At 39.0% G+C, this 12,460-nt stretch overlaps 1 protein-coding gene across 1 annotated transcript in view; it reads left to right on the plus strand.

Annotated features, from left to right (window-relative positions):
- The window catches only part of ADGRV1 (adhesion G protein-coupled receptor V1), a 534,581-nt gene that overhangs the window by 207,226 nt on the left and 314,895 nt on the right, over positions 1 to 12,460 (plus strand). The window contains exons 77-78 of the mRNA XM_055138625.1: positions 1,229 to 1,471; positions 3,564 to 3,971. Coding sequence (XP_054994600.1) covers positions 1,229 to 1,471; positions 3,564 to 3,971 — 651 coding nt within the window. The remainder of the gene's footprint in view (positions 1 to 1,228; positions 1,472 to 3,563; positions 3,972 to 12,460) is intronic.

The raw sequence follows: 12,460 nt of genomic DNA on the forward strand, positions 1-12,460 counted from the left end.
GATGATGACTAAGGTCCCTGCTAGATACAAAAAGATATGCCTTATACAAATGTGATAATGGTACATGCAGGGGAAAATTGCATTAGTTTAGCTTCAAGTTAGGCCTGGACGTTCACAATGCTACTTATTTTTGGTTTTTTGTTTTTATTAAAGAGAATTATGTTAAAGGGAATAAGTAAAACCAGAAAATTAACAGTATATCATAAATTTGAATTCAGGCTTTAAAAAATAATTTGCAATTGGTATGAAAGTGAGAGCGATAGCACAGTGGGTAGGGCATTTGCCTTGCACACGGCCGACCCAGGTATGATTCCTCTGTCCCTCTCAGAGAGCCCGACAAGATACTGAGAGTATCCCACCTGCAAGGCAGAGCCTGGCAAACTCCCCGTGGCATATTCAATATGCCAAAAACAGTAACAAGTCTCACAATGGAGACGTTACTGGTGCTAACAGGATGACAGTGCTACAGTGGTATGAAAGAACTGCAGGAAGCACAAGCAAAATATAACCAGCTGATGAAATCTAGACATATTTAGTTCTTTGAGAAAATTAATAAAATTTAGCTTAATAATCAGTTTAAAGGATTATCAGTATGTGGTCATATTTATTTAACATATTTAAAAAATTAAACTTTATTATGGTAAAGTTTGCTTCTTCCCCCATCTAGTATCATCCTCCAATCCTCACCCAACCCTCTCCTTGACACTACCCCTCCAAAGGAGCTGTCACAGTGCTTTTAGAGCCAGCTGTTAAATATGTATCCATTAAATTTTATAGCAAACTTTTTATAAGGGTTACCATACGTTTAACCCTCATGCTCTGTGTAACATTACAATTTCTCTTTTTACATATGATTGCTTTCTTATTAATTTATATTAAAATATTACTGTTTTCTATCTTGAATACTGAGTAGTAGTATTGTATTGTACAATATTTTACTTTTTTTCCCTTATTTAAGTACATATTGGTCATTTCTTGATACTGATTTTCTTAAAAACTCACCTCAAATGGAAGTGTTTATTTATCACTTGTATCACTTGTCTATTATCAATCAATAATTTGTTTCATAAGTACTCTAGCTTATTCAATTTTGTAAATGTATAGATATATCAATAGATGTGTATTTGTTTATAGTTACTTATGAAAAATGTTTCTTAATATAAAAATTACCAAAAACATAGAAATATATCTAAATTATTCATTTCTCCCCCTCCCTTCTCATTCTCAGATACCTCAAGTTGAAATAAAATTTTTTGTGGAACTGTATGAAGTAACTGATGGAGCAGCCATAAACAATAGTGCCAGATTTGCACACATTAAAGTCTCACAGAGGGATGAACCTCAAAGTCTTGTGTATTTTTCTGTGGGTTCTCGATTGCCAGTGACTCATAAGGAGGCCACTCTAATCAGCTTGCAGGTGGCCAGACATTCTGGGACAGGGCTAATGGTATCTGTTAGTTTCAGTACCCAGGTAAGCATGGAACATATCAATGTTTTCCTTAATTGTAGCATGGATAATGAAGCAGAGAAAAATCGATATGTTGCTTTCCGATGATAATACCTTCCTTCACATTGTTTATACTTTTAAATTTTATCCTTGAAGCCACTTAAATTTCACCCAGATCATGTTTTAAAAAATGACAGTCTTTTCTAGTTTTGTTTCTTTGACCAAGTTGGTTATTTAGTGTCTTATATAAGTTTGTTTTATTAAGTATCTGTAGCACTGTAGCACTGTCATCCCTTTGTACATGGATTTGCTCGAGCGTGCACCAGTAACATCTCCAATATGAGATTTGTTACTGTTTTTGGCATATCCAGTATGCCACGGGTAGCTTGCTAGGCTCTGCCATGCAGGTGTGATACACAGTGCGTAGGTGTTTGCCTTGCATACTGCTGACCTGGGTTCGATTCCTCTGTCCCTCTCGGAGAGCCCGGCAAGCTACCAAGAATATCACACCCGCAAGGCAGAGCCTGACAAGCTACCTGTGGTGTATTCAATATGCCCCAAACGGTAAGAACAAGTCTCACAAGTTACAATATACAAATTAAGTGTCTAGAGGGTTAAAATTTCTTCAGATATGACCAGTAGCAAAAAGTTGTCTTTGTTACACTTCATTTGTCAGGTACTTGAAAAATCTCCTTTTCTAGACCCTCTAATACTAACTGATCCTTATATTTCTTTATTTTAACAATTTCATGAGGCCTTGCTGGCACCCCTTTTATATCCTTCCTGTTAGGTGACACAGGTGCAAGACAAGAGGAAGGTGGTTCTCTAGGGCTCAGAGAGGATGCTATGTAGCTCGGCTGAACTGATCCTTATCTGGATCCAAACAATGTCATGCACCTTCTTAGCATTATTCTTTTAGGCTTTGGGTGACAAAACTCTAAATAAGACAAGTGAGTTAAAATGTTTGCTTAAAGCAACATTATTGCAACTGGTGTCTATCCCCTTCCCCGTTTCTTTCCGCTCACCCTTTTTCTCCTACCCACCTTTTTCTTTTGAATCACACAACTCCAAGAAGCCTGCAGTTTGAAAACTGCCATCTGAACAGTACTACTTTTCTTTCTTTCTTTCTTTCTTTCTTTCTTTCTTTCTTTCTTTCTTTCTTTCTTTCTTTCTTTCTTTCTTTCTTTCTTTCTTTCTTTCTTTCTTTCTTTCTTTCTTTCTTTCTTTCTTTCTTTCTTTCTTTCTTTCTTTCTTTCTTTCTTTCTTTCTTTCTTTCTCTCTTTCTCTCTTTCTTTCTCTCTTCCTCTCTTTCTTTCTCTCTTTCTTTCTTTCTTTTTTTAAAGTTTCAAAAGACCTGATGGTGACACTTTTAGCCTTGAGGTTTCAAAGTTTGGAGTTTTAATAGATTCCAGTCTAGTGTGTCCTTGGTTGTTTTGCTGTACTGGGTGACTCAAATATGCAGGATGTTCTTGTGCATGGAATGTGTCCAATGTGTAGGCAGTTTGACGCAGCAGTCATTTACGAAAGAGGACTGTGTGTGGAAGTGAGCATGACTGGGGTGGGGAGACCCTGGGACAGTGGCAGAGGGAAGTGGACACTGGTGGATGTGTGCTGCTGGAATGTGTTACACGGGCATTACTACCATTAATAAGACAGTGCACTACAGTGCCTAAAATCAAAAAAATCAATAAAAAATGTCATTGTCTTACTTTAATCCTCAAAATCTCTGAGAATAAAATATGTAAGAATTCTGACTTTTCTTTCATACTTGCTTCTCACAACATGTATCTGTTAAAGTATAATTTGTGTGTGTTCCCAAGTGGAGGAATTCTGCAAATCTGCAGTGATAATACTCTTTTCAAATTCCATATTTTGATCCTTTCTAAAATCCATCCTTCCTCAGCTCATTACTGTGTGATGTAGACTCATTTCTCTAATTTACTTTAGATTGGAAAACGCACAACATCTCATATTTTGCTAGTATTATTCCCACCCATTTATTTAAGAGAGATCTAATTTGTTTCAGAAATAAGGATTTGCTTAGGATAAGATAAGATGCTACCATTTGCAGTGGTGCTGGCAGTAATTCCGCTAAGCAGTGTTGTTTCATTTCTAGGAGCTGAGGAGCGCTGAAACAATTGGCCGGACCCTTATTTCTCCAGCAATTTCTGGGAAGGATTTTGTGAAAACAGAAGGGACATTGGTCTTTGAACCTGGCCAAAGAAACACTGTATTGGATGTCGTCTTAACACCAGACATAGGGTCTTTAAATCCGTTTCCCAAACGATTCCAGATTGTGCTTTTTGACCCAAAAGGTGCTGCCAAGGTTGACAAAGTATACGGTACTGCTAACGTGACACTTGTCTCTGATGAGGATTCGCAGGCTGTTTGGGGGCTCGCGGATCAGTTACAACAGCCCCTGAATAGTGACATCCTCAATCGCGTGCTCCACAGCATCAGTAGGAAAGTGGCCACAGAAAGCACAGATGAGCAGCTTAGTGCCGTGGTGCATCTGATAAACAAGGTAAGAAGCCCTCACAAAGGTCAGCGTTTGGCTCAGTAAAATTTTGTAAATTACAGAACCTCAAAAAAAAAATCCAAAAACTCAGAAGCCCCTCATTGGTAACTGTTATGTGAGTTATCGTGAAATTGTGATAGTTAACATTTTTAAAGTCAGGAGCAACTTCCCTCCTGACTCTTTACGTTTGTTTGGATTTGACCAATATCTGCTGAAAAACTTAAGTCTTCAGCTAGAGATGAACGAGAAGTCTGTGGCAAAAAGTACCATGTCTGAAAAGAAGTACTTGATGTCAGAAATCAGTCTTTCTGATTCTCCAGAAACTAGACAGATGTCTTTGGAGTTTGTTCCTCAGTTTTCTTCAGTTGGTAATCATCTACCTTCCCACTGAAATGCCCTTTGCTTGTCTATGCCCTGCTCCTCTCTGGCATTGAAGGCTTTCGCATGCAAGATAGGGGACTGAAGAATGAGTGATCTCAGGCTTCCAAACGGGTGGGGATTTAGGCCCCAGTCATGTTTCATTTTGAGCATTAATTTATACTTATGCACATGAAAGAATTAAATGGTGGTGTAAGAGTTTAAGAATATAAATGAAAGAAGAGATAAATATATCATTATCCGGGCAGAGACTCTTGTGGGGGTTTATTTGATGCTTTTTAAAAGTCAACATAGACTATATATATATGCATATATATATAAAATGTATAGTATATATTATAAAGTTTTGAGTGTTAGGTACAGATTAATAAATATAATCTAAATAGTATATAAATTTATAATCAAATGCTATAAAATACTATGTTAAAACATTCTTTTAAAATAACATATTTTGGGTTTTTAGATTATCTTGCTGATTTTACTTCTTATTGTATCTTTAAAAATTTTAATGTCTGAAGGGTAGAAATAAAATTACAAAGTATACAGATATGAACAGGAGGCTTCCTCAAATAGCACGTTTGCTTACCATAGTGTGGGGAGGACTGAACCTGGTAAGGGCTGGGGGGGATGGAGCAGGACTGAAGGTGAGGCATGGAGGTCCTGGTGAAGGGAAGTGGATGCTGGTGGGCGGTGGGGGGTTGGAATGAACCTTGTATGCAAGCAAGCCTATCAGGCCTATCAGGAGCACTATTGTAAACCACAATGCCTCAAACAGCAGCTTAAAAACAGAAGTAAAAAAAAAAATAAAAGGTATTTTAGCCTGATTCAAAAAATACAATGAATAAACAGTAAAAAGTAAAGAAGATAAGAGAAAAGAAAATTCACTGCTATTTTATGCAGAAAAAAATTCCACAAATAAATATTCACTATGGGGAAATACTATTACTTAAATTTTCTGACATTAAAACAATAAATGACTTTAGTAACAAGCTGACTTTGGTAAAAAGGAAAGAGACGATATAGTAACAATAGTGTAGGACAGGAAATCCCTGGACTGCAGCTACAGGGAAGAGGCTTGCCTTGCGCCTGGCTGACCCACGGTACCTCATAGAGTCCCCTGGGTCCTACGAGTGATCCCAGAAATGTGTGTATGTGTGTGTGTGTGTGTGTATGTGTGTGTGTGTGTGTGTGTGTGTGTGTGTGTGTAACCTACACTAATTAAGCAGGTGGTTCAAGGCAAAAAATTCAGACCAATCAAATAGAAAAAAATGTGCAGTAATACATGCAAGGATGAATGGAAGTTTCAAACATAAAGGTGACACTTTGATATTTCAGATCCATAAGTCAAAGTTATTTTAAAAGAATGGATCATTTTGAATATATATACATATGCACACATATGTATGTAAAGTGGGAAGGTCTATCTAAATTAAAAAAATTGTAAAGGAAATAATAAAAACTTGAGCATAGTTTCTCTTTGCTTGTAGTATAAGCAAAGCTAGCAGTTTCATCAATCATATCTCAATAAAACTGGGGGAAAGCATGTAAATAAAAACCTGGGAGGCATGGGAAATATTTTTACAAACACATGGGTATCAAGAATGCTTCATCATGACACATGCAGTGTTTCCCACCACGTGGATGATGACCGAATGGATGATACTGTTCCCCAGAGGACGTTGGCAGAGGAGAGGGTAGCGTGGACCAATATTTTCTGGTGCAACTGAGGGGCAATTTCTGTTTGTTCCCTTACAGAAGGGGGGTTTCGTGGTTGGTGCCGAGTGATTTTTTTTCTACGAAGGGGATAGTAAGCCAAGTAAGCGTGGGGTTATCTAACTTGTAATAACAGGAGTTGTCAAAATAAAATGCCATTGAGAGGGAACATTTTATACCCATGTAAAAAATTCAAGTCTTTGACATATTTCTATGGAGAGAACAGACAAATATGCAGTGTGCAATGAAAATGTAGATAATTACATAGTAGTGTTGACATTTTCACAGATAAAAAACTAACTTTGAATTTCAGATACATGATCAGCATATATTTTTAAATTTTCATTTTATTGTGGGCACTGTGATTTATAGTACTGTTGATGGTGGGATTTCATGCGTACAACATTCCAGCATCACAATGTCCATCAGACTGTTCTAGTGTCACCCCACCCCCACCATACCTCTGACCCGGTCTTGCCATGGTAGGCTTCCTATGAAGACCAGTTTTCAGATTTTGTTACCTTTGGGCATTTGTTATTTCCATACAATGTTTCTTTACATCACAGATCTTAGGGAAATAATCGGTATGTGCCTGTTCCTTTCCTGGCTAACTCTACTCAGCATGATGCTATCCAGATCCAAACACATACTGGGAAATTGCATGATTTCATGTTTTCTTAAAGACGACTATTATTTGAAGTGTTTGAGGGTCAGAGTGGTAGTACAGTGGGTAGAGAGCTTACCTTGCATACCATCAACCTGGGTTCGATCACCAACGTCCCATATGGTCTCTGAGCACTGCCAGGAGTGATTTCTGAGTACAGGTCCAGGAGTAACTCCTTGACCACCAGGTGTGGGATCCCTGGCTCCCCCAAAAATGCTGAATAGTATTTCTTTTTTTTCTCTTTTGACATGTTTTTTGGGGGGCACTCCTCACCAGGCTGTTTCTACTCAGGGTGCCCCAGAGGGGATTGGGTAAGAACCCTCCCCGCCCCAAGGGACCCAGATCCGGCAGCCACCTCCACTGCCCAACTGCCGCCATGCTCCAGGTTGCTTTCCAGATGCTCCGGCTAAGTCTTACGCATGAATGAAGTCTCACAGAACCCAGATAATGTGGAACTTTGTGACCTTGGACTCTGGACTCACCAGGATCCGGAAGCAGAGATCCTCTGCCTGCTATCCCCCAATCTCCAGTGAGCCAGGGAATCACACCTATAAGCCACACCCTACCACACCCATTGTAAGACACTTCCTACCTATTTTCTATAATTACCACACCGTATTTGATGGAGTTTAGACAGTAGGCAACAAATCATAGAGAGTAGTGTATATATATATATATATATGTGTATACATTTACACACACACACACACACATATATATATATATATATATATATATATATATATATATATACATACATACATACTCATACCTCTTGGAGAGCCTGGCAAGCTACTGAGAGTATCCTGCCTGCACAGGCAGAGCCTGGCAAGCTACCCATGGCGTATTTGATATGCCAAAACAGTAATGATAGGTCTCATTCCTCTGACCCTGAAAGAGCTTCCAACCATTGAGAAAAATGACTAAGGAGAGGCTGCTAAAATCTCAGGGCTGGGAGGAATAGAGATGCTACTGGTGCCTGCTCAAGTAAATCGATGAACAACGGGATGACAGTGATATGGTGATACAGTGATTTGCTCTTTTGGGTCACACTCAGTGATGCTCAGGGGTTCCTCCTGGCTCTGCACTCAGGATTTTACTCCTGTGGTGCTCAGGTCACCATATGGGACATTGGAGATCAAACCCGGGTCGAACTCATGCACGGCAAATGCACTACCTGCTGAGTATTCCATTTTGTATATGTGCCAGTTTCTTTATCCAGTTATCTAGTTTTGGGCACTTCAGTTGTTCCAGATTTTGACTATTGTGACAAGTGCTGTAATTAACATAGGAGTGCCTGTGTCTTTTCTGAATAGATTTTTTGAACCCTTGAGGGTAGATACCAAGAAGTGGGATTTCTGAGTAATATGGAAGCTCAATTCCTAGTTTTTTGAGAAGTGTCTTATATATTGTTTTCCAGGAAGGTTAGACCAGTTTACATTCCCACCAGAAGTGAATGAGGTCTTTTTACCTCCACATTCCTAGCAATACTAGTTGTTTTTGTTCTTTGTGGTGTATTTCAGATCACAAAGAAAGTAAACATTTAAATTTTCACTCCCTATTTGGGACACACAGATTTAAAAAAAAATTTTTTTTATTAGTGAATCACCATGAGGTACAGTTACAGACTTACAAACTTTCGTGCTTTCATTTCAGTCATACAGTGATCTAGTACTCATCCCTCCACCAGTGCCCATTCTCCACCACCAATGTTCCCAGTATCCCTCCCACCACACTACACCCCACCCTGCCTCTGTGGCAGGGCATTCCCTTTTGTGCTTTCTCACCTTTTGGGTGTTGTGGTTTGCAATAGAGGTATTGATTGGCCATCGTGTTGGTTCTGTAATCTACTTCCGGAACGCCACTCCCATCCAGAGCAGGTCCTCCAAACACTCTTTATTTGGTGTTCCCTTCTCTATCTGAGCTGCTTTTCCCCCTGGCATGTGAGGACGGCTTCCAAGCCGTGGAGCAAACCTCCTGAACTTAATCTCTACTATTCTTGGGTGTTAGTCTCCCTCTCTGTTACTTTATATTCCACAGATGAGTGCAATCTTTCTATGTCTGTCCCTCTTTTTCTGACTCACTCATTTCACTTAGAATGATACTTTCCATGTTGATCCACTAATATGCAAATTTCATGACTTCATCCTTTCTAACAGTTGCATAGTATTCCATTGTGTAGGTGTACCAAAGTTTCTTTATCCAGTCATCTGTTCTTGGGCACTCAGGGTTTTTTTCCAGATTTTGGCTATTGCAAACAGTGCAGCAATGAACATACAAGTGCACATGTCATTTCTACTGTACTTTTTTTTTTTTTATCTCAGGGATATTCCCAAAAGTGGTATTGCTGAGTCAAATGCGAGCTCAATTTCTAATTTTTTGAGAAACGTGAGACACACTGATTTATAAACTAACTTGTTTATCTGAAGTTAAAATAAGATTTATTCTTTTCTTCCTAGTACCCCTTTCTCTCTACCATATAAATTAGAGACTCAGATTGAGGGGTACAGAGTAGTACTTCCAAGCCATGAAGCTTAAAGATTTTGTTTCGTAAATTTTATTTTCCCTAAGATTCTAACTTCTTTGAGATAGAATATGCCCTATACTAGATACTTCTTTGTAGTAAGATAAGTGAATGTTTCATATTGTTATTATACTTATTAGAAATAACTATATGCAGAAAAAAGGCATACTATGCTGAAAAAAAGAAACGCTTTCAAAAATAACACACTATAAAAGTTTTCTAGATAAAATTCAGATCTGGGTTTGTCCAATTTTTACTGTGACAAATCTTATCTCCTGATTTTCCTAGACATAGTTCAGTGAAAATTATTTTAAAATGCTCCCAAGACTGCCTTAATAAAATAGTATTATTATTTTTTTTTTTGGGATATCATACACAATTTATTACAAGATCACCCAATGGCAAAGCCCAAACAGAGATAACAGAAGAAAGTTCAAAATATGTAATAACAGAGAAAAGAATGAACAATACCAAAATATACATAGCACATAGTACTTCTCTGAGAAAACAATTTCAAACTTTTGTGATGTTACTACATACTAAAAATAGTATTATTTTAAGGTAGCTGAATTGTTATGTATATATTTTTTATTTCATTGGGGTTTGGATTCTAGGCTCCTAAAGATTAGTAAACCGTGAGTCAGGAGATGTTTTCTCCACATTTCTATTCTGGAACACTTGAATAGCACAGGAATAATTTATTCTGTTTCATAGATGGATCTTCCAGCAAAGGTCTTGAGTTTATTGTTTGTTTTTATTTGGTTTTTGGGTCACACCCAGCAGTGCTCATGGTTTAGTCTGGGCTCAAGGATCATTCTTGGCAGTGCTGTGGGCACCATCTGGGGTGTTGGGGATCCATCAGGGCCAGCCACATGCAAGGCAAGCATCCTGCCTGCTGTATTTTCTTTCTGGACCCTCTTTTTTAAATTTTCTTCTATAGTTTTTATTTTTTTTCTTGCTGTTGATTCACTTTTTTGCAAATCACTGTATCACCGTCATCCCGTTGTTTGTCAATTTACTCGATCAGGCACCAGTAATGTCTCTATTCCTCCCAGGCCTGAGATTTTAACAACCTCTCCTTACTCGTCTTTCCTAATGATTGGAGGCTCTTGCATTGTCAGGGGAATGAGACCTATGGTTACTGTTTTTGGCATATCGAATACGCCATGGGTAGCTTGCCAGGCTCTGCCCGTGTGGGCGAGATACTCTCAGTAGCGTGCTGGGCTCTCCAAGAGGTCTGTATGTGTGTATATATATATATATGTATATATATATATACACATATACACACACACACACACACACACACACACACACACACACAGAGTCTCTTGCCCGCACGCTTGGCTGTCTTCCCTGGGGCCCCTCGGAGGGGATGGGCTCCAGCTTCCCTAACCACCCCAAGCAGAGCTCCCGACGGTTGAAGACTACGGGAACCTAGCTACAGCCATGCTGGAGGCCCCTCTCCACACGTTCGGACAAGCCTCATGCATGAAGGTACCGGCAGAGGAACCCAGGTGTGTGTAATCTCATCAATGGCCAACATCCAGAGAGAGACTTAAAAGCAAGCTCTCAGAAGATACCTTTAGCATACTTCTCCCTCTGGGAGAAACTGGCAATCTTCTGAGAGTTTCCTGCCCACATGGGACAGCCTTGCAAGCTTCCCATGGTGTATTCATATGCAAAATCCAGTAACAAGCTGGATCTCATTCCCCTGACCCTGAAAGAGCCTCCAGTGCGACATCATTGGGAGGGCTGAGTCCAGATAGACTTCTAAGATCTCAGGGAAAGGACAAAATGAGATGTTACTGAGTCCACCTGAGAAATCAGTGATTAACAGGATTTCATGATTTGTGATATATATATCACTACTCTCTATGATTTGTTGCCTACTGTCTGAACTCCATCAAATATGGTGTGGTAATTATGGAAAATGGGTAGGAAGTGTCTTATAATGTGTCAAGCGTCTGCGGTCCAGAAAGCAGCCGGGAGCATGATGATGGTTGGATAGTGGAGGCAGGCTGCCAGGGCTGGGTCCTTTGGAGCAGGGAGAGTTCTTACTCGTCCCCCTCCAGTACCTGGAGTGAAAACAGCTTGGCGCGGGGTCCCTTTTTGCAAATAAGCGAAATTTACAAAACAAAATTTACAAAACAAAAATCTCTTAGCTTCATGACTTGGAAGTACTATTCTGTACCCCTCAATCTGAGTCTCTCTATGGTATAGAGAAAGGGGTACTAGAAAAAAGGATAAATTTTACAGTTAACGGGAAAGACAGGATTTTTTTTTTTTGCTGTTTATGCAACACAAAGCAGCTGATTTTTTATCATCTATTTTTAAATATACTGTTTAGGGGATGCTTAAGTGGTGCTTTGGGGGTGGGAGGCCTCCTCTGATGATCCTTCATGTGACTGGCCTGGCAGGTGCTGGGGAGGACCATGCCACACCCAGCAGCACTGGGGTGGGACTCTTTCATGTGCTCCAGCCCTTGACGTATTTTCCAACCCCAATATGATATATCTTATATTTTAAGAATTATTTTTTACACTTGATTTGTTTTATTTTCTAATCCTCCTGTCAGCGATTTAGAATTTGCTCTTTGTTTTCTGCCTGGCTTTGGTGTTTCATGTTTTGCTGTCATTTTGACTGACTTGTCTGCAAACTGAGTCAGTGTTTTTTTAGGACAGGCAAGCAGAGAATATTTTGAGTCAGGGTTGGGTAAGTGGCCAAAGCGCTTCCCCAGCCATTCATCTCGGTCCAGGGACAAGTTAGGCATTCTTTTTCTACGTCAGTGTCCTTATCTGGAAACAAAACAAAATAACACTAGCTTCCCCCAACTGGATTTTTTGTAAGAATGAGAGAAAATAATATAATTTCCCGAGAACAGCTGTATGGAGGTGATGGAAGCAAAGGATTATACAAATGCCCCTTGTGTTGAATTTTTTAACAGTGCTTTTCTAATAGAAACATTATATAAGTGTGAGTGAAAAGTTTCTTGGGTCAGTCTTTAATTTTTACAGTTATTTAAATTGTACCTCTCTTGGCTTCTGATATTTCATTTGCCAAAAAACAACCTGACATTAAACTGAATTTCTTGTTTCTTTAAGTAATGACTTTTTCCTGTCTGGTTCTAGTGAATTTCTTTGAACTCTTGAAATAATATTGAAAAATTGCCCAGATACATTGGTGGTGTTTTCTTTCCTAATTTTTGCTAGTATA

This window comes from Sorex araneus, chromosome 1, assembly GCF_027595985.1.
Source record: "Sorex araneus isolate mSorAra2 chromosome 1, mSorAra2.pri, whole genome shotgun sequence".
Lineage (NCBI taxonomy): Eukaryota > Metazoa > Chordata > Mammalia > Eulipotyphla > Soricidae > Sorex > Sorex araneus.